Raw genomic sequence first — 22817 nt, 5'->3', positions numbered from 1 at the left:
CCACACATTCCTTGGAGTCCAGAAATGCCTTCTCAACTGCAACCCCACTGTCAGTGCATGCACACCAGCACTACAGTGGCCAGCCTGTACTGTGGTGGGTTATGGGGAGAGATGGGGAGATGGCACAGGTGGAAGGCACTACTGCAAGGGATGAGGAGAAGGCTGCAGGGAGGGAGGGAGGGTGGGGAAAGCAGCTCAGCCTCAATGGATCCTGACCCCATTCGGTTCTAGCCTCCTCCCTCAGTTTGCATTGGAAACGGAGCACAGGAAAGAAATGCTAAAATATTAGAAACATTTTTTGTTTTTCTTAAAAACCTTTTCTCTGCATCTTGATTAAAACTTGGTAGAGCTGCAAAATGGCAGGCTAAAACTACTGCCCCGTAACTCATTCATCAGATTTATCCATCTTCTCTATGTTGCAATGGCTTCGTTTTGTTTAGAACGTATTTGGGTGTCATCATGACGGTAGATGGTAGGCTTGGCAGAGCTGCTGCATGGAGGCAGGATAAAGTTGCCACATCCAGCCTGTGGCTATTTGTCACCTCTTGGTCATACCCCATTCACCATTAATGATGGAATTATGGCTGGAAATGACCCAAATATATTCTAAACAAAAAAGGACAGAGGAAGGATTTAAATCTAAGCAAATTAAATCGCTGATTTAGTTTTTGTTTTAAATCAAGTTTTCCATTTGCAATTCATATATTTCCTGAACAAATATGCATACTAATTGTGCATTTTAAAATGTGCATACTAATCAGTGGCCATGACAAGGAAAAACATGTTTGTTTGCAATGCATTTCAAAAACCGTTGATCATTCTGCCCACTTGTCATTTCCACTACAGAATTATATCTGGTTGGGGAGAAGAGGGGGAATTAATTGATTTCTGTTTGTCTCTCTCTCTCTTCCTGTGCACACATGGAAGGATCCAAAGAATTAAGATAGGCACTGTATTATGGAGGTGGTCTGAACACATTTTATCTCTCCTGAAATGAAATCAGAACGCAGAAAATATGTATTCAAACTACTCCCAACTCACTTTAAAATGACTGTCTGCCTTCACCCCAATAAAATTGTCAAGTAATCATTTGAAGAGCCCAAAACTTTCCAGAAGTGCAGAACTTTCCAGAGCAACAAAAGACACAATAGCTGGAATAAGCCTCAAGTTTACTAGTCATGAACTCCCTTAAGGATTGAGGGAGAAAGTTGGGTGATGTTAAGTGATCAGGCCCTCAGCCAATCAATTCAGCAACTATGAGAAGAGGATGCCTATACACAAGAGCTTGACTATGCAAAGGGACTTCTATGGAGGAAGTCTACATGCGTATGTCAATATGCGCACAGGACCCCTTTGCACAGGTGGCTGAGGATAACGGTGGCCACCAGTTGCATCAGCAGTGGGGCCAGCCCATGTGATGCTCTCTTACATTCTTTTAACATGTGACTGGGTTCATCTGAACCCCCTAACTTTTAGGAGAACCAGTGTGAAAAAGTTGGGCTTGAGAAGATGATTCACACCCAAGCTCATGACTTGAAATCCAGTTAAGGAGAACACTCTCCTCTAGGAAGAAGTCTGTGCAGTATGATGAATATGAATTCCACCGAATCTAATCACTGAACATACTATTCATTGAAGTCCTGCAAGAAAAGAGAGGCTAAGGACTGATCCGACACCCAATGAAGGAAGAAATGTAGAGAAGAACCCTGTACAAAGCGTTTATGGAACCACCCTTGACATTCAACTAGTATTTTGGGTTTTTTGTTCTTACCATATTACTACAGCCACAAATATTTGACTAATTTCTTCAGTAGCTGCTCAATAGTCAAATGTTTAGCCCAAAGCTGAGCCTACAGGGGCATCTAATGTGGATTGTCAAGAGGCAACAGCCACAGAAATATGCCTGAATAATTCCCTGCTGTGGGTGTCTTTTGTGGGAGCCAATTACAAACATGCTGTCTAAAAGTATCCAGAGAGAAAACTGTTCTTGAAGCAGGAACATCACACTTTTGTTTAACCTTTAAAATCTGTTCTGTCTATCCTCCCTGGAATTGCAAGGGACCATCTGCTCATGTCTTAACTGCTCATCCTTTCAACACTCAGCATGCAGGTCAAACTATGGCAAATGCAGAATATGCCTCACAAGCACTTTAAAGGTATGGGGAAGAGGAGCATACTGTCCTGAATGTAAATAATGTAAACAAACATCTCAAAAGGAATGGCAAGAGTTACAAGGGAGCATTTACATTAAGGGCAAAACTACATGCAACTAAAGGCTGCTTTTTCTCTCCAGAGATGATATATGATATGATATAAAATATAGGGACTTGTATCTTTTATCTCTCAGATAAAAATAGTTTTGGAGAGCTGTCTTCAATATGAAATATCTCTCTCTCTCTCTCTCTTTGATTATCTGGCAGCTAGTACTGCAAACCTTCAGCAATAATATTTTGCTCTTATGCAAATAGTTCTTAAAAACCAAGGTATAGATTTACAAAATTAAAAAATAAGTTTTGTATCATGCTATATTTTTGTCAGTAACAAATGAAGGGAAAGGATTAATGGCTGCCCAGTGGCGTAGCGTGGGTTGTCAGCACCCGGGGCAAGGCAAGTAATTTGCGCCCCCTAACCCGTGGATTTGTGCCCCCTAACCCTAACCCCCAGATGTTGCTCCCGGTGCGGCCGGGCCCCCCTGCACCCCCCACGCTACGCCACTGTGGCTGCCAGTGGCCCTCCTGCAATTTGTACTTGAGGTTAAAGAACCTCCATTGAACTTCTGAAAGCAATCTATAAACTCCTCTATATGAAAACCTAAGAGATCTTTATCAACCCTCTTGGACCTTGACACAGACTTGCACTACACAGGTAACAACTTGCAACTTACATGCATTTAACTTGTGCACATTCAGCTTTATGCACTTGGCAATTTAAAAAAAAGGAAAGGGGGCATGGTTCTGGGGAAAATGACTTTGGCAATTTCACCCAACATTGAAGCTAATGTGTTATGACCATATGCAATTTTGGTTCCATGCACAATCCCTGGGAGATAACCCCTATGGAAGCAGAGAGTCGCACGTATTGCTATTCCACAAGAGAAATAAAAGCCCTACATGGAATCACCTTCCTTATGGTTGCATGGGAGATTTCAAGGAGAGACAGGAACAGAAGGGAAACACCCCCCCCCCCCAATTTGTACCCTTTTGTTCAAATCAGTCTTCCCACTTCTCTTGTTTTATGCTACATTAAAAAATACTCTCAATCTAGGTGTATTGCTTCTGTTCTTTTTAAGATGTGGCAGATGCTGGGCAAGCAAACTCGACCTTCTAGTGCTCTTACACTATAATTAACTTTGGTGGATTGTTCTATGGAACAAGAAGCTATTAAAGTTGCTTGCAATGAAAAGAACAAAATCCCCCAATATTATTCTCTGTGTGATTTGGTCAGTGGGGGGTGGGGAGTGAAACAAGGATCTTCAATATCCCAATCCCTTTGGAGTTAACTTTTCTTTAACAATCCGTACTTTTACAGTTTTCAAGAAGTCTTCCCCTTCCTGATGCCTTTCAGACATGTCAGATGGGACTGATGGGAGATGTAGTCCATCTGAAGGCTGGGAAAGGCTGCACTAAATGAAATTATATGGTGGCCATAAAGAAGCTCCTGTATAAAGTGTTATTTTAGCATTTAATTAAGCATTTAATGCATTTATTTCAAGTAACATTTTGTAAAGTATATCTGATACCACTTAAAAATATATATTATTCCATCTTCTTGGCAACATGTGGAAGATAAAAACCCAAGTTTTTATTGCTTGGAGCACTACAAAAACCAGCAAACATGCCTGACTAGAGATCACAGAGCAGGCCAGTTTCTAAAATCATTGTCTATATAATGCCTTAGAGAGTCTGTACTGAATGATACCCATGCGCTCTTCAAACAAAAACATGCCCCACTGCTAAGAAATCACTACTTATTCATCTGTTGTTTTGGTGTGCCTTAATAATTCAGCTGCATTATGTATGGTATTATTTATTAATTATTTAAATATTTTACGTCAATGACAAATGCCATTTTGAAACTTCTCCTGAAAAACATTATATTTGTTGAAGTAAAAAAGAAACAGCCCGGAACCAAAAATTATCTCAGCATACAAGGGGGAAATGTCACTTCAGTTTTAATTTTGGGAGGAATGATAGCAAGATGCATGAGGTCCTGGGAGTTATTTTACACTTGCAATGCTTCAATTTTGCCATACAAAAGATCACAAGAAGATTCTGAATTATTACTGAAAGGGGAGTTTGGCAGGCAAGTGTCTAATTAACACAGACTTCATTATCACTATTTTTGGTGTGAAAATAATAATAATAATAATAATAATAATAATAATAATAATAATAATAATGTCCTTGAACTTAATTCCAGGATTGTTTGCAGGGTAGTATTCCTGACAGGGTAAAGGTGAGCATGCATTAAGACATTATTTAAAATTGCATCAAAGCAAAATATTATTGCTGAAGATTTGCAGTGCCACCTGCCAGATATGCAGAGAGAGAGAGACAGACAGACAGACAGACAGACAGACATAGAGTTCTTTCATATTAGAGACAGCTCTCAAAACATGTAAAGTACAGAGAGCTTCCCTGTCACCCTGCTGAGTAAAAAACAAACATGGCTGCCAATCTGGTTTCATTAAAATAAAAAAGAGGTTTCGGGGATTGTTCTGGACAAGGCTGCAAGCGCTCACAGATGACAAAGTCAATTAAAATTAGCTGGACTCTGTGGACTCCCATAGGCATAGCTTTGGGATCACAAGCAATAGCCTTACCAGGTATAATGGTATGTCAGGGTAATAGCCCTGACAACCGAAGATTATTTACAGTTTCATTTCTTTTCAAAGCCTTTAAACAACCAATAATATTTTTGTTTTTTGTGATCTTTGTTTGGCGATATCAAGGAATTTTCTAGTTTGTATGTGAAGTGGGTGTTTACACTACTGTATAACACCCACTTCTTATACAAACTAGAAAATTCTTGAATTTTTAAAAATTCTTTAAAAACTCTTTTAAAAAAGCAAATACTGTAACAAATACCACATACCACTCTGCAAAGAATACAAATGTATTACAGTGCTTGAAAATTAATACTGTGCCTGCTATGGTTGCGAATCAGAAAAATAATGGTTGCTAATCAGAAAAATATATTTATGGTCAGATAATGTTTTCAGCGCAGCCACCAATGCTTCAGCCATGTAAAAACGTTAGAAATCAAAATTTTCAGCATCTTGTTTTCTTGGATCTCAGCTGACTTCCTGATCTCATTCTATAACATTCTATATCTGCATATTGTTACAGATCTGTGGGTGCTAAATGCTTGGGTTTAATAAATGTTAGGATTTAATTAGAACTGGTATGTTAGGACTTGTAATAGCTCATGTGGATTTGAGATGTGGGTTAGCTACTGTTAATATGTGAATAACCTAGGCACACTTCCTGGGTTGTGTGTTGGACATTATAATCCCATAGAATCAACAAGTGTAGCAGTCAATTAACTCAGGTAATTTCCTCGTGAGGTGACCCCCTGGAGATAAGCTATTTAGGCAACACAAAGGGATGAAAACGGCAAATCTCATTTGCAAATGTATTGGTTTCCTCCCTCTCTCAAGGGCTAAGTGTGAATAGGTGTGACAAGCTAATCCACTCTAGTAATAAGCTCTAGCACATCAAAGGAGGGATATTCCCCTGGGTTAAAAGACAGACCAGAATTTAGGCTAGTATAGAAGCTATGGGGTTAGGGCTGGGGTAATGTAACCAGCAAGCACAGAGGGAACCATTAAGGTGGGTTGTGCCCTGCAGGGCAAGAGAGGCTGCAGAGAAAGAATGGTGCTGGGCTTATTGTTGCCGCCATGATTTCCTCCACTGAAAGCTCCAGGTTGTATATATGTGTAAATAAACCATATATCAGAAAGACACTAGCCTCTGCATAATTTTTCAAAGGAAACACTAACCCTCAGTCGCATGCCTGCAACCTCTGTAATTTCATCCAGCTGCTAGGGAGATATTGGGGTGGCTTGTAACACTATGTTCATATTTGCTTGGGCAAGTACAGCAGCATCCCCATGGACATATATACTTCACAGTATTTCTCACAAGCAGAATTTTCAGAATTTCAATAATACATAAATGAGCGGGGGTCTTGCATGCCACGCGGCTTATGCCTCACTGCCTCAAGAAGCCCTGCCGACAGCCACAGCCTGCTTAAAGATCTCCCTGCCCAACCCTTTTAGCCAATTGATAGAGAGATGGTGGCAGTAGAAACAGGATTCCTATTCACTTGGCTCTGCAGCCTCTGCTACCCACTACCCCCCCCAGCCAACTAGTAAGCACAGGGATTTTGGCTGCCATGCTTTCCCCTCCTGATGGATTCATGAACATTTTTAGTCAGGCTGCTAAATTGGAAGTTTCTCTTCAACTTACACTAGGCCCTGCAAATCCTAAAGAAGCCCTCCTTATACTGTTGGCTCACTTAAGATTTTTTTTTTAATGGGTTCTGCTACACTTTAACCTAATGCTAACACCAAACATAAGGGAGGCGGGTGGCGCTGTGGGTTAAACCACAGAGCCTAGGACTTGCCGATCAGAAGGTCAGCGGTTCGAATCCCCGTGACGGGGTGAGCTCCCGTTGCTTGGTCCCTGCTCCTGCCAACCTAGCAGTTCGGAAGCACGTCAAAGTGCAAGTAGATAAATAGGTACCACTCTGGCGGGAAGGTAAATGGCGTTTCCGTGTGCTGCTCTGGTTCGCCAAAAGCGGCTTAGTCATGCTGGCCACATGACCCGGAAGCTGTACACCTGCTCCGTCGGCCAATAAAGCGAGATGAGCGCCGCAACCAGAGTCATCCGCGACGCATCTAATGGTCATGGTTCCCTTTACCTTTACTTTAACACCAAACATAGCATCCATTTCTTGAGCACCTTGCCAAAATGGGGGTCATCTGCCACTGGGTGATAATCATTTATAATCATGGGTCCAGTGAGGTCTTCCTTAAGGAGAATTCTTTGGGGGAAGGCATGTACCGTACATTAAATGTACTACATAATATGTATGCAGCCCATATCTTTTCAGATGGTCTGTTGGCAACCAATCTGTTGCCTTTTGCATAATTATCAAGAATTCTTTTGAGTGACTACTAGATGAAAATAATATAGTTCTGGTCTTTGTTCATTGTGTCGAAGAAGGCATTAGTAGCCATGATTGCCCCCTAAAGTGTGCTGATTTTGTGGGATGGCTTTTAATGGGTAGGACAGGATATATTAACTGCAATTTATCCCTCCAGGCACCCATGTGTGTGGGTTGAACAGAGTTTCAAAATTCCATCCTTGGAAGCAAAATTAAAAACATAGGAATTAGGTTGTAAAACCTTGTTTTGAGCAAGTCCAGCTATGAATTAAGCTGGCTTCTGCCTTCTTACCCCACTTCACAAAGAATCAGACAACAGCCTGGGAAGTAAGTGTAAAAATATGACTTACTTACTTATAATCTTGCATTGCTCCACAGCCATGACAGCAGTAAAAACCATGCAGGTAAAATACTTATATTTACAGTGTAACAAACTTCAGGCATGTGCCTAAAGCTGGAGCAAGTCTACATCCAGTGCTGGTCAAAGGAAGAGAGAGGAACAGGAAGTACTATACAGTGGTACCTCTGGTTGCGAACGGGATCCGTTCCGGAGGCCTGTTTACAACGTGAAAAGGCCGCAACCTGAAGTGCCATATCTGCACAAGTGCACGGTGCGATTTGGCGTTTGTGCACATGCGTGAAGCACGATTTAGCGCTACTGTGCATGCACGAGTGGCGAAACCCGGAAGTAACTCTTTCCGGTACTTCCGGGTTGCTGCGGGACGCAACCTGAAAAAATGTAACATGAAGCAGACGTAACATGAGGTATGACTGTACGCTCCTTCCTCTCCAGAAGAGGAGGGGAAATTACATCACACGGAGCCCTCTATGCCAACTGGATTTCTATGGTCTGAATACCTGCCTATCAGAAATACAGCTCTGTGGACTTAGATCCTTCTCATGCTAACTAGCAAGTATATAAATTTGTTAGGTTTGGCTGCTAATCTCCCGCAGATTTTTATGCTACCCCTATAAATTGGCATATATTAATAAAGTGTGCCTTTTTTTAGGAAATAGTTTCGGACATAATTTTGTTAATGCTGGTTAACATGCTTTGCTCATCTATTTATATAATGAACTCCCCCACCCCCCAAGGTAACTAATTTTTTAATCCTGGACAGATTTCCCCCCAAATCAATTTTAATTATAACAGTTTTCTTGTTTGAAAAACATTTAAAAAACACCACCACAGGCAAATTTTGCCAGCCGAAAGAAAGAAACAACTTCTCATTTCCTAGTAGGATGATAGGAGCAGAGCAGCGGAGGTGTGGATTTCATGATCAGAGCAAGCTGTGTTTTATTCAGAATTTTAACCACAACGTTCAAAGTGTGTTCTTTAACCACATGGAAACGATGGCATGGTGAACAGCTTGTAGGAGGGAGATTGTGAGGTAGGATTAGAAAGGGATGGGGGTGAAATTCAGGAGAAACAGCCTCTCCTTATATAAGTTGACTACTGCAGAGCTCTGATTTTATATTTTGCTACTCATATATAAAGCAGAAACAATACAGAAATTTTCTGTTTCCCCACCATTTCCCAGAAAAGAATGAACGAGAAGAACAACTGGATGGGTGGGAAAGCATGACATTTAGTACCTTTATGGGGCAGAAATTACTGTAAGAGCAGGAGGGAATATTCCTACAGTGGATGAAAAAAAATATGAAAAAATGTGGGTTCTTTACTCATGGCTTAATTATTATTTTTTTAGAAGTATTAAAAGGACAGAGAGGGCAGTGTACCATAAAACACTTCCCATCCAAAGTTTTACAGTAATTATATTTGTAATATATCTAATATAGTGACTTCTAACTGGGAAAGTAAGATCCAACCCCAGTGGATTTAGGAAGTTCTGTGAATAAATGATAAGAACTATGCATGATTTGCCCCCTCTTTTGAGATCAAGAAGGGATGCTCCATTTGTGTGTGGCAGAATCTTCTCAATGGAAGCCTAACTCATAAGGAATGAGAACCAGAAAAAGCATTCAAGTCCAAACAGAGTATAGAACATGGGTCGGCAAACTAAGGCCTGGGGGCTGGATCCGGCCCATGGACGGTCTGGGAATCGCCGCATGGATCGGTGTGGGGATTCTGATTGTTCGGGCTGCACCATTTCTTCCCCCCTCTCCCTCACACACACCGCGGCGGCACCTCCTCCCTCCCTCCTTCTGGCTTCTCCCTGCCCTGCCTAGAGAAGGAAGGGGGCTGGACTTCGTTGAGCCACGGTTGGCTGAGTGCCATTTTAAGCAGCCCCTCTCCAGAGCCAGTCCTTTTGCACTGCTCATCGTCCCACCACCGCCAGCCCCTGCCGCTCGCAAGGCACAGGTAAGCAGCCACTGGGGCTCATCCAGTGCTGTGGGGAAGGGAGAGGAGAGTCTTGGGGGGGATTCCCCCCAAAAAATATGGTCCAGCCCCCCACAAGGTCTGAGGGACAGTGGACCGGCCCCCTGCGGAAAAGGTTTGCTGACCCCTGGACCACAGAATATAAGGTTTCTGGAAGTATTCCCTCTACACTCATAGCTGCAGAGTATACTTCTGTTCAGCATAGTCATCTTTCCTACAATCTATTCTGGGCACCATGTGCTTCACTGTTTCACAATGGCAAACTATAAATTAAACAAACAAGCACACTTATATTAACCTGAGGCTTGCTGATAGAACAACTTGACACTGTTTCTGGGGAAGACAATTCACCTACTATAGAACTCGTTTAACCAGCAAACTACTTTATTTTAAACACTAGAGTAGGTATATTGTGGAACACTGAAGAACACAGATCATATCACATTACTGTGAGATTATATAATTGTGATAACACAAGGATTTTGCATCTACCTTTTTGCTGGGCATTTCTGATTACCATCTTTTTCAAAATGGACAACTTCGGGCCATGCAAAATGACCTGAATAATATTCTGCTTTACTCTGTTTTGTTGGGGGAATACCCAACCTGAAACATTGCAGAGCCTTATGGCATGCTTCTTAATCATTAGGTAGAGTGAGGAGGTCACAGAGGTGCTGGAAGCCATCCATCCAGACTGTGCCCCCTAAGCTAGTCTCTGCCCTCAGGAAGATGTTGTCTTGTTGCTAATGTTGAAAAAAGTTTCAAATGCCAATCTGATCAGCTTCTGTACCTGGAATGCAGGGAAGGGATCTTGTCCATTGCCCGAGGCAGCAAAATGTCTCAGGTCAGCCATGCCCAAGAAAATAGACAGCTGTCAGCAAGCAGCTACCTTAACTCACACAGCACAAACTAGAGAAACAAGGTTAGCAGTATAAGCCATGAAAGCCAAATTTAGCTTCCTAAAGTTTCCTCCTCAGTGGGCTGATTCACCATGGGCTGATTCACTTCAGTCTCATGGTGAAAAGAGGAAAAAGCTGAGATAATCTGAATGTACAGGCCTTGCCTTGCTTAAATTCCTCCTACCAGAAGAGGGAAGCTGATCATCCCGAACATTTGTCTCTAGGGTCAAGGGTACAACAGTTTTTTAAAAAGTATTTTTTAAGGTGCTTCTGCCTACAGCCTACGTTAAACCTAAAATGTGAAGTGTTAATTTTATTCATTTATAAAACGAGCTCAAGTGGATCCTTTGAGGCAGCTTACAGTCACAAATTGAAAACATAATGCAGCCATCTACTAACATAACAGAGCAACATAGGGGAAGATTAAACCATTTCAAAAAGGTATGGAGGGGGTTGTCCACCAGGTCTTTAAAGGTAGGAAATTCTAAAGCCTGAGTGCTGAAAAGGCCTCTATCAACTGCTAAGGCATCTAGGCTGATTCCCAGGCAACTGCAGTGCATGGCAAAGCCTTGGACAAATGATAACAGTATAAAAACACAAACACAATTGAACCAACCTGTATATCATCTATGTGACTTATCGAGGAGCTGTGATTTGATGTAACCAAGCTGGATGCGCATACACAACATATACTATAACACCCAAAGAAAAGGTAATTTTTAGGGATGGTATGCTGCTGTCTAACAGGCCTAGAATACATAGGATTAGGTCTAATTTCACATTCCTTACTCATGATAAGTGCTGCTAGAATAATAGTAGAAATGGTATTGAAGGGTTTCAGAATGTGGCAGACCCCACCTCCCTACCTCTGCAAGGTATTATGACACCTAGTCTGAAATATACTGAAACGTACAGTATTGGTAAGCAGGCATAGCAGCACATAGTTGGAACACCATAGTTGATACCTCCTACTCACATGGGCATAGCCAGGACTTGGGGGGGGGGCAGAACTGACGTGATTGGTCAGTTTGTTAAACATTTCTACTGTTTTACTTGATTTAGGGCTATGCCCATGCCTACTCAATCCCTATTTGCTAGTGCAGAAATGTTATGGAATTGGTCATAGTATGAATTTCACTATTGTTAATAATGGTTCTTTCTTAAAATGTCTCACTTGAGAGTGGTGAGTTCTGTAAGCGATGGCTGGGTGGCCTTGAGATAACTCTCCCTTCGTGCAGCAATCTTTGGAGATGGCTTTGGGCTCGTGTCCGAGTCCCCACTGTCTTCATCCCCCATGGCTTTGATGTAACTGCCACTACGCATTCGCCGGCATGGGATCTCATCATCTTTGCCATGTGGAGTATACCCAGACCATTCATCTTGAGGAACCTGTAATACAAACAAAATGCAATGCTTTAAAAAAATTCCTCCATATAATATATATGGATTTTTTGAAATAAAGTTAAAAATACAGGCAACAAAAAAGGAAGAGCACACCTAACAGTATATCAAGTTAACTAATTTAGGGGAGAAAGAGAATTGACTACAGCCCTTAATATATCATGAGGGAGCTTGTGCAGCATTTAGAACAAAACTAAAGAGAAGCACACTAAATGTGGAGTATTCACTTGTATAAATAATGTAGCCAAATAATATTAAGGAAAAAAATGTACATATAAGCAGTTGCATATCATTGGGAAATGATCAAATGCTTGAAGTGCCTTCTCATAGGAAATAAACAAAAACAAACCAGAAACCCTGGCATTGTAACATCTTTAAAAACTGAGAGCAAATTTATTTATATTCCTCTACTGCTCTTTAGAAGGTTGTTTGGGAGTCCTCTAATTGTGTGCTCTACATGACTGCTGTTGTAAACAATTGCTTCAGAAGGTCTTTATGCAGGAATCCCATGTCATTAGATCCAAAATGATGAAGAAGCATAGTTTTATTAGAAATTAAAGGGAATATGGAGAAATTCCTCCTGGTAAAAAACAACCATGCACTGTTGGACATTCCCACCAAAAGTGAAAGTATGAACCTATCTATTCACATACCCTTCCAACAATACTGATGGTAGTTATATATATTGGATGAAGCCTTGCAGGGCTAATGTAGCACATACTGACAATCTTGTACTGCTCTTCCTTTGTATTTTTATTGATTGACATGGCTGCAAAATAGGTCCAGATACAACACCAACCATCTTATTCCAAAGATTCACTCAAGTCATTTCCCTATGCTCCCACATAGGATGGATTGTCATCTGCAAACGGCATTTGGAGGGTATTATAAATAGATTATGTCAGAGCTTTAGCTGAAGAAACAGCAGCTTCTGGGAAGGATTCAAAAGAAGTGAGTGGGTGCTTCGTTGCCTGCTGGATACGAGTCTAGCTAAGAAAGTGACGTAATTGCAGGTACTGCTACAAAGACAGAGAAAATTGGCTTAGCTTTTCTCAAGACCTGTATAGGAGAGATTTCCCTTTATCCAATAAATCAAACAAACATTATCCTCTCACAACTATTCAAGTGTGACGCACTTGGAGACTGTTGTGTGCTGCACGGGATGATGCAGAACTGACATTAGCAGAGATAATTCCTCTTCTTTCTCGGTTTATCACAAAATTCGGTCATATTGAAAGAAGAGCTACTCTGTATGCAAGAGGAGTGCTTGCAAAATATAGGCCCAGTTTGCAAATAGTGCTAAACCAAACCATGGCTTAACACAAATGAGCAAATGTGTGGGTGCTTCCTCCAGTCCTGCTGTTGCTATGTCTGGGTCTATGCCACGGTTTGGCTCAACATCATGTCAAAACCAGGGCTCATGAGCCAGGCAGCACTGGGTAGCACAGTGGCAGGGGTATGGGAACGTGCTGCAGCAGAAATCCTAAGGCCAGGAATCTACATGTTTGCTCAATTGTGCTAAGCCATGGTTTGGCTTAGTGTTACCTGTAAACTGTAAATGTTACAGTTCTAGATGCACTCAAAAAACTCTAGACTGTTCCTTGGAATTATAGAACATGCAGTTCTTATACAATATGACTCTCCAATGCATGTGTGGAAGATTTCCTTAAAAAACAAAAGAATTGAGTAGCCACAGCTTTCATTGGCCAGTTCTTACATGGAGACTTATAATGCTTCTTACACAAAATAGTTAATTTATAAAAAATTTGGTTAAGCAGATAAGATATGAAGATTCTAGTAATCCAAAAGCTACATCAGTCTGGCATTCTAATATCTTAGCTGCTGCTTCTATAAGCCAGGAACCACTTCACAATCTTGGAGAGGCTATGGAGAGGCAATGGGATGCTCCCTTGCAGCTGTAGCCATCACTACCTCCATTGTCAGGGAGAAGCGCCGGCTCATCCTCCTGCTGAACTCAGCATCAGCGGCACTGGTGGAGGAAACAGGGACATTCCTGGATCAAATCAGAAGCTGGGATGGCTTTTGTAACTCTGGGACTGTCCCTGAAAAATCAGGACACTTGGAGGGTATGCATTTCTTTCTTCTCACACATTTTCAGCTTACAAGGCAACTTAAGCGAACTCATGGTAGTTCACAAAGGAAATATGCTACTTCATCTTTTGATCAGAGGGCAGGAGAAAGGTAAGCAAAGAAGTCCTTGTGCCAATCAACATTCAGTCACTTCTGCAGCAACTGTGCTAACCCTTTGAGACAACATTAGACTATTTATCTGTTGTTGTTTACTTTTCCAAGAATCCCAAATGAGCAGCAGTAGAAACACCGACACATCTTTCTTTCCTCTAACTTGAATTTTACAGTTATCTGATGTACACTGCTGGGATTAAAGCAACACCACATGCAACAAACTACCCGAAGAAGGGGTGGGGGAAGACAGACAGAAAGGAAACCTGTTTTTCCTCCTCTCTGATTCCTTCTCCTTCAGGAACTACTTGTTGGTAAAGTAGATTACCTCCTTTCAGGCTTTTACTTCCTTATGTTATATGCACATTAATGCTTTTAAAAACCTGTACCAAACCTCTCAAATGCTATGGTATTCTTTCATTATTAGTAAAGCTGGGTTTGTTTTAAATTTAGCAAAAAGATAGGATCATAGACTTGGAAGGGATTTTAAGGATAATCTAGTCCAACCCCCTGCAATGTAAGAATATGCAGCTGTCCCATACAGGGATCAAACTTGCAACTTTGGCATCATCATCAGCATGCTCTAACCAACTGAGCTATCCATATTTAGCCTTTAAGTTTTAGTTATGTCTCAAGAACAACAGATGAAGTCTAAGAAAGGCAGAGGGCCTTCTTGGTTGTCGCACCCGCCCTATAGAACACCCTCCCGTCAGATTTCAAGGAAATAAACAACTATCTGACTTTTAGAAGACTTCTGAAGGCAGCCCTGTTCAGAGAAGTTTTTAATGTTTGATGTCGTATTGTGTTTTAATTTGTTGGAAGCTGTCCAGAGTAGCTGGGGGAACCCAGTCAGATGAGTGGCATATAAATGATTAATGATGATGATGGTGATGGTGATGATAATAATAATAATAATAATAATAAGTCCAAGCTTCAGTAGCTGCATGGCAACCAGGACAAAACAATTACATTTGTGTCTTTGTGTCAATAGTTTTGCTTGCGGGGGCCTAAAAAGCAGGTTTGGCTTAGCAGACAAGCAATGTCAGCATTCTGGACTTTAGGCATATGCAAAGGCAGGATGTTATCATGCACATGAAGAGGAAAATATTGAGACAAACTTGGGTTTGGGCTATATTACTTTCACAACCCAGTGGCATTCTAGAGCCTGTGCTATAGGACAGTGCTTCACCATCCCATGTGCATAAAAAGGTAGATCTGTCTCAGTACCAATTTGGAGAAGGCAATTTATGTGGAGGAGCCAACTGAGGAGAAGCCCTAGCAGAACCAAGAAGACCAAGAAAACCAATTGGAAATGGATTACAATTCAAAAAAGGATTACATTTCAGAGAAGATTTATTTGCAGTTTTCACTATCCTCCCTATTTTTGCTTGTTACATGATCCCTAGCCTGGGTCCTTGGTCTATGTTCTTATATGAGTATACATTTTGTGTGTGTACTCTATGAAGAAAGCTTTATTGGTAGGATTCTTCCTTCATTCCAATTTTGATTCCTCATTTCCAGGGTTATTAATTAGGGAGATAACACCCTTGCTGTAACATTTGGTCAGTAAATAAAGCTTTGAATCCTTGTTTCTTGTCTGGCATTCTTGCTTTCCCTTTTTGCAAAGAAAGGATCCTGCGGTAAGTGTCCCAAACCTGGTCAACCTAGGCATGCATAGCAAGGCTGTTGTTTAAAGTTCACAACCCAATTCCACTACAAACTGGGTCTGTAACAGCATGTGCTAGTAGTGTTAACCTATTGGCTCCATCTTGGCCATAGGTAAAACCTATGGCTGTGTCTGTCATGAGATACCTTGCCTTTTTATCCTTTCAACCAAAAGTCACACCAGACTGTTTCTGTACACTGCTGCAATTTATTTACCAAACTCCAACCTACACAGTAGCTACCTGGACCAAATGTGGACCATTCCAAAATAAAGCAGAGAGTATGGACAGCAAGGAATGGGATTTATTTGTAGACAGCTCTCAGTTTCAGTTGGTTTTGAAAAAGTCCTGAGGGCAAAACTATGAAACCAAAGGTTGCTAATGAAAACCACTGTTCAGGCTTTATAAGCCAGGCCCACAACACTGGAGAGCAGAAATAATGGGAAATGGGGATGTAGAGAGGCCCAGGACGCAATGCACTGGGAATGGCTGTGTTTAATTCTGGTCTGAATGAAAAGCAGAGAAGTCTGCAAAAGAGGAGACATGCAATGCCTCAGCCCTACAAAAGTGGGTGGATGAATCCACCCATCAGCTGATTGTCAGGAATCACCAGCTTCTTTAAACTACCTGAACCCTGTAGAATGGCATGGAAAATGGCCCCTATGTTCCCCTTCAGTTTTATGGATTCCTATGAGGATACCCCTTCAAACAATAATAAAGTCTAGTAGCTAGAAGCTATTGGCCCCTAACCAGTGTATCATGGTTACAGCAGCCAGCTGTTGGATGTATCTGTATACCCCCCTCACAAACTCAGCTCTGTGATTGTTACACTACAGAACACAGATCCTTCTAAAATAGGCTACTGGGAGCAAATTATGGATTTTATTGTATATCTGTTGTTGTTGTTGTTGTTGTTGTTGTTGTTGTTGTTGTTGCTGTTGTCTTTTATTAGCAGGTCCTGGTCCTGGCTATGACCCTTGACAATTAAAGGAGTGACTGCTGCAAAACCAATAGACAAATGGGGAAAACAAGCTGCTTAACACTGACTGAATTTAGAATTCAGTGTGTGTATAACATTTTAACCTACCTTTCTTCCAAAGAGCTCATGGTTTTCACCTCCCATCTTTCATAACAATCATTATGAGATAGATTAGGCTGAGAATCTAGGTCTTCTTGATTCTAGCTCAACACTCCTATACTAGTTCATTAGAGCAAGAATGAAATTAAAATCAGAGTACATTGCAAGAGGGCTATAGTACTGCCGGCAGAAAAAAACAATTAGAACGAGAGAGAAAAGTAAGGCTAAAAATTAACAGATTAAATAGCTGTATTAAATTTAATCTATTTCAAAAATGAATATTGGCAGCTTTATTAAAATATTGTTTTGATCACTTATTAAATTGTGTTGAGACTATTCCGGTTTTCCCTCAAGAGATCATTAATAGAAATTGATGTGCAGTCTTCTTGTGGTATTTTCTGACTCATTGGAGAGTTAATGTACTAGTGCATGGTTTAATTCAACTAAAGCATTTAATAGTCCACATTTTCCAAAATAAAAATTGGTCACTTACTGTAAAATATTTTCCATAGCATACATATACTGATAAATTTATAATACACTTCACAAGAATGAAAATCGTAAAAGGAATTCTCTACTGCCTGCTCAAATTACCTATTTGGTTTCGTGTTACACACAATAGACAAATTACCATATGAAATACCATCAACAGCCAATGCCTTAATAATATCCCCCAGGGCAAGAAGCATGGACTCATGTTCCACTATTTCATGTTGGTTTAGTGCAGATAAAATCAAATAGCTACCTGAGAACAACAAATACACACACACACACTATATGCAAGAGTACATTTAATAAAGTCATATAAATGAAATGTAAAATACATAGCAACGTCTTCTAATATGTTATTTTAAAAAGTTGCCCTAGGCTTATGATCACTATGAGCTTACCTTGTAAGGCGAAAAAGCAAAGAGACTGTCCTTGTGGCAAAATACATTCATTATTCATCTCATTTTTGCTATAGTTTATTGCAGCCGAGAGCATTTAAGCTTCTTTTGGGCTTTGCTAAGGCAAATGTGGGTGAGTTTACAAGTAAACACTAGGTCTGAGGAGGGAGGGAGTGGTTGGCCATCACTCACAATGGGAGACATGTAACCAAAGCTTCCTATTAGTATGCAAATACTTAATGAAATGAAATTACACAAGTGAAGAACAATGCTTAATGACTGCTCTGTGCAGATCTTCAAACTTATGCAATTTGGGATTTCTTAGTTGATCTTATGACTGCTGTACATACCATTACAACAGCATTCATTTGCTGAATTTCACTTGTTATGGTCTTTTATCATGAACATACATTAATTCAGTGAAATAGAACGGCTACAATTTATGCTTAAGACACCAAAAGATCCCAAAGGGACCGAGGAAACATAATTTTAGACATGTGTATTTGGTCACTGTCAAAACAAGAGATTTTTAAGTCATGTGAGCCAATAATTTAAGAAAGCACATGTAAGTGCATGAGCGTGATCACCTTCTGAGAAATAATGATCAGAAATGTCTGACTGATTATAATTATTAAATGATGTGTGCAAGTATGAGGTGCTTCCTATACATTTTAAAACCCAAGTCAGCTTGAGTTTTGTCAACCATCACAGGTGATAATCATGTCTTGTAGCACATGCAAGCACTCTTTAGAAACATATTCAGGATGTTCCCAATTAAAACACATCAACATTTTGAAGTATTTCTAAAATCTGTCATTAACTTTTGTGGAATTTTAATGGTGATCTACTTCAGCTTAGTCAATCTGATTGATAATTTTGAACATATCTTTATATGCTGGTAAGATAAATTTTAATATCCAAGAAAAGTTAAGTTTTATTTATTAAAAATGTTTATACTCTGCTTTTCAAATTATTTTTTGTAAAGAGCTTACATTAAAAGGAACACAACAATAATAAAATAGAACATTTAGAAAAGCTCTGAAATAAGACACAAGGATAGAACAGGTTTGGATCCATGGATCTGCCCACGGAGGGGAGTGGGTGGAACATGAGCTTCCTAACTCTTCCCAGCATCTCCCATTATATATATATATATATATATATATATATATATATGAGAGAGTGTGTGTGTGTGTGTGTGTGTGTGTGTGTGTCCGCTGCATGTCTAGAGACTCTTCTGCAACAGGTAGCCTGAAGTGTGGGGCCGGAGGAAAAGGGGGCAAGTCCTTAAAATTGGGAATAGGATATTAGAGCTGTAATACCATCTAGCTTGATAACCTGGCTCATGTTATTATCCTGGCAGACTCTTTTTATCAATTGTAATTTCTAAACTGCATTTAAAGGCAGCCACCTGTAATGAGCATTGAAGACAGATTTAGGGCAGCACGACCAGTCCACTGCACCGAATTTAGGGGGCACCGCATGGCATCACAACTATAACATAGTGAACTGAGCAGAACAGAAAGCGAAAGGCACTCCTTCCTTCATCCAACCACCTGATCTTGGCACTAACCACCTGCCCCACCTTTGTGCTCCTTCGCTCACCCACCCACCCACCATTATCTCTGCACTACCCGCCCTATCTCTGTGCTCTTTCACTCATGCTGCTCGCCCTGCCTCCTACCTTTGGCTGCCACCTCCTCCTCCTCCTCTGCTGGCACAGCAGAATTATTTCCAGAAGCCAGCTTCCAGAATTGCTGTGACAGAAGGAGGACGAAGAGTAGCAACGCGAGGGGGCATGGTAGGCTTCGCAGCCATTTTCTGGTTCTGTGCTCTGGTGTGAGCCAATTGACTCATGTCACAGCAAGGAACCAAAAAGTGCCCATCTTTAGGTCCCACACTCTGGCACAGCCGGAGCATGGAAGCCAAAACGGGACAGCCAGGATTGGGATCAGAAGCCGGGATGTCCCGCTTAAACCGGGACACTTGGAGGGTATGTGATTGGCCAGAGAACATGAGACTGACAGAAATGCCACTCAGATCAAGAAAGTATAAAATGTATATGGGACATAGGGAAATGTGTGGCTTTGAGATTTTGGGGAGGATTTTCTTTAAAACTGCTTAACATTTTTGGTGGGAGGACTATGCCCCTGTAGCCCCAGTGGACCAGCCTCCACTGACTGTGCTATTAAGCATGCATTCAAGCTGTAACTAAGTAGTCCCTGCACTTTTTGTATTTCCTGTCTGTCTGACCTCACAGTATGCACTGCCTCTACCAGCAAAATGTGTACCTGCAACTCTACCTGCAACTGAGCATTACATTTCAGACATCTGATGAAGTTTACTCTAATCCATAAAAACATACACTATATGCAGCAGATAACACATGGCTACCTTTTGTATATTACAATTAATTTATATGATGTTGTGATACAACAGCATCTGACATATTCAGTAGACCAAACTTGTCCCGTATAGTGGTTCATGTTTTCTACACAACATAACTATAGGAGGAACATAATATAAATAAATGTGTAACACAGCAATATTAGCATTAACAATCACTTCTTTAAACCTACTTAAATCTACTAGCAAGTCCTTCATTCTTAGTTAAACAAGGAATACCCAATTTTAGCTATTGTTAAAGTCAACATTTTTTAAATAAAAAACTATATTATAAAATAGTAAAACAAATATAATAAATCGCAACACAACAACAAAGTGCCAAATAAAGCAAAAAATAAAGGTTTTTGTTTGGAATAAGAACCCTACCATAGTTTACTTTATTGGCTGTGACACAACATTGTGGTTTACAAATTTATCACTGGATATGTAAACTCTATCCTGCATGTCGACCGGGTTTTTCCTGGGGATTTTAATACAGGATAATCTTAAAACATTTTGTAGAAAATTAGCTAGAATGCATATAAAACAAGTACAGCCACTTTTTACAAAAGAATTTAGGGATAATAAAACAATCAACTTAGTAATTGATTTGAGTTTTGGTGGCCAAGGGATAAGATTGCCACAAGTAACAAAATCCAAGTTGATAAATAATCTCTGTTGTTTTGCTCAATCAAGTTTAACTGCTCACATTTTGATGGGGCAATGTTTTAATATCCATAATGTTGGCAATCTTGTTATCCATTACATGTAAGCTTGCAGTAACACTTCATAATGAACCAATATTTTTCAAAGGCAAAAGATAAAAGACGTACCTCTGACCCAATTATCAAGCTGGAGTGTTAAGCAGAAAAGCTAATAGATCTGATTAATTTATTTTGGATTGATTCTAGGATTTCCCTATCATGATGCTGCCAAATAAAAAGCAATGGACTTTTCTCTGGATATTTTTAATGCTAGTGAAACCAGATTGTCCTTTCTATCTCTTAAAAGTTAGAACAGGAATGCTACTATTAGCTTTGAATTTAATGACCAACTAATAGAGAATTCAAATGCTCCTATGGAAATTTATTGCCTATCTAAAAGTTCTGGATTTGCTCTGTCTCAATGCCATCAGTACACCATTTGCAAAGAGGACAAGAAAGTCCAAAATCTGGTCTGGCTTTTCATTCAAATAATGGTAGAGTTTTTTTATTTTTTTTTCTTAATTTTTACACCTACCCAGATGTCTGTAGATCTACTAGCAATATGTAGTGATCATAAACTTTCCACATGCACAGCACAGTTTTTTTTAAAGCTTTTCATATATATTTTTTCTATACATCTAAAAAGTGTTCACACCATACTTACTCATATGGAAGCATATCCAGTATAGCGATGGCATCTTTTAAATCTTTTAACATCTTTTAAATGAATGACAACAAAATGGTACAAGGTTACTTGCTTCCACAGAATAACCAACCACTTAAAAGGCTGATTTTATTTTTCTTTGACCTGCATATGCTATCTTTCCCCAGCATGTCTAAGATATGTAATGAAGGTGCTAGGCGAGAATCCTTGGGGAGAGCATTCCACAAATGGGGAATCACCGCAGAAAAGACCCATTACAGTGGTACCTCAGTTTATGAACTGAATTAATTCCAGAAGTCTGAAACCATTCTTAAACCAAGGCACGCTTTCCCCAATGAGGCCTCCCGCCGCCAGTGCTCTTCCACCATTCGAATTCCGTTCTCAGACTGAGGTAAAGTTCTAAAACTGGGACACTACTTCTGGTTTTGCCGAGTTTGTAAACCAAATCATTCTCAAACCGGACTGTTCTTAAACTGAGGTACCACTCTATTGGGTTTGATGGATAATATGGGCAAGGCTGGTCAATATTTCTTGGCTCACTGCAGAATGGAAATTATCATTTATCAACTTAAGTTTGCTAAAGCTGCATTCACAAAATGCCACAATCCCTACTAAGGTTACATAATTCGAAGTGCAGTCTTGATATTTGGAGAAATATCATCAAGATAGTACGCTTGTATTGACAGTGCTCAGCAAATCCAGGGGAGTTGCTGACCCAGATTCCTTGTTCAGCTCCTGCACTTGTGCTCTGAACAATTCCAATTCAGACACATGCTCCACAATGTCTACATACAATGAGTAGTGAAGTCCAAAGTCAGAAACACTTTTTTCGAGCTCACTTAAACTCAGATTCTTCAAGTTCTTTCCAGACAAAAGAGAGAGAGAGACTTCTGATGATATAGCTGACATGGCCTCATATCATGGCTTCATTTCTGTTAAAATTCTGTCGTAAACTGTCTCTATTTCTTTTCTAAAGCTCTGTTCAGGAGGAATATACGGGCCTTCGTTGGTTGCACTTTCATGAAACCTTTCAAATTTCTTCAGCCTCAGGTTGGGAAAGTCGTCTTCTAATCCCATCACTGCACAAGATGAAATCTCTGGCTTAGCTGACCGAACTTTGCCAGTTAAAAAACTGGGGCAGGATTATTGGGAAGATGGAGAAAACATGGGGGAAGGGAAGAGAAAGAGTGTGCTGTTTGTGTCCAATACACACTTGCACCCTTCACGACAGAAGGGTAGCTCAGGGAGCAGGTGGAGAAAGAATTAGGTACACATTCCACACTCACACATGCAAATGGGGAGAGTCGTATGCAATTATCCATTTATAATGGGGGGGGGGGAGAGTAGAAATGCACTCCTTTCTCTCCCAACCCCACATTTAACAGCAACAAGGACTCCTTAGAGGAGGGGTCGGCAAGGTTT

At 40.4% G+C, this 22817-nt stretch overlaps 1 protein-coding gene and 1 long non-coding RNA gene across 15 annotated transcripts in view; both read right to left on the bottom strand.

Moving 5' to 3' along the window:
- LOC309539219 overlaps positions 1-22817 on the bottom strand; it is a 342474-nt gene that overhangs the window by 112546 nt on the left and 207111 nt on the right. The window lies entirely within an intron of this gene.
- The window catches only part of DLGAP1 (DLG associated protein 1), a 294134-nt gene that overhangs the window by 72839 nt on the left and 198478 nt on the right, over positions 1-22817 (bottom strand). For all 14 annotated transcript variants that reach the window (XM_082235141.1, XM_082235134.1, XM_082235138.1 and 11 more), the window contains one exon: positions 11585-11799. In XM_082235141.1, coding sequence (XP_082091267.1) covers positions 11585-11799 — 215 coding nt within the window. The remainder of the gene's footprint in view (positions 1-11584; positions 11800-22817) is intronic.

This window comes from Podarcis vaucheri (genome assembly GCF_965113315.1).
Source record: "Podarcis vaucheri genome assembly, chromosome: 8".
NCBI classification, from domain to species: domain Eukaryota; kingdom Metazoa; phylum Chordata; class Lepidosauria; order Squamata; family Lacertidae; genus Podarcis; species Podarcis vaucheri.
This window is presented reverse-complemented; position numbering and strand designations above follow the sequence as displayed.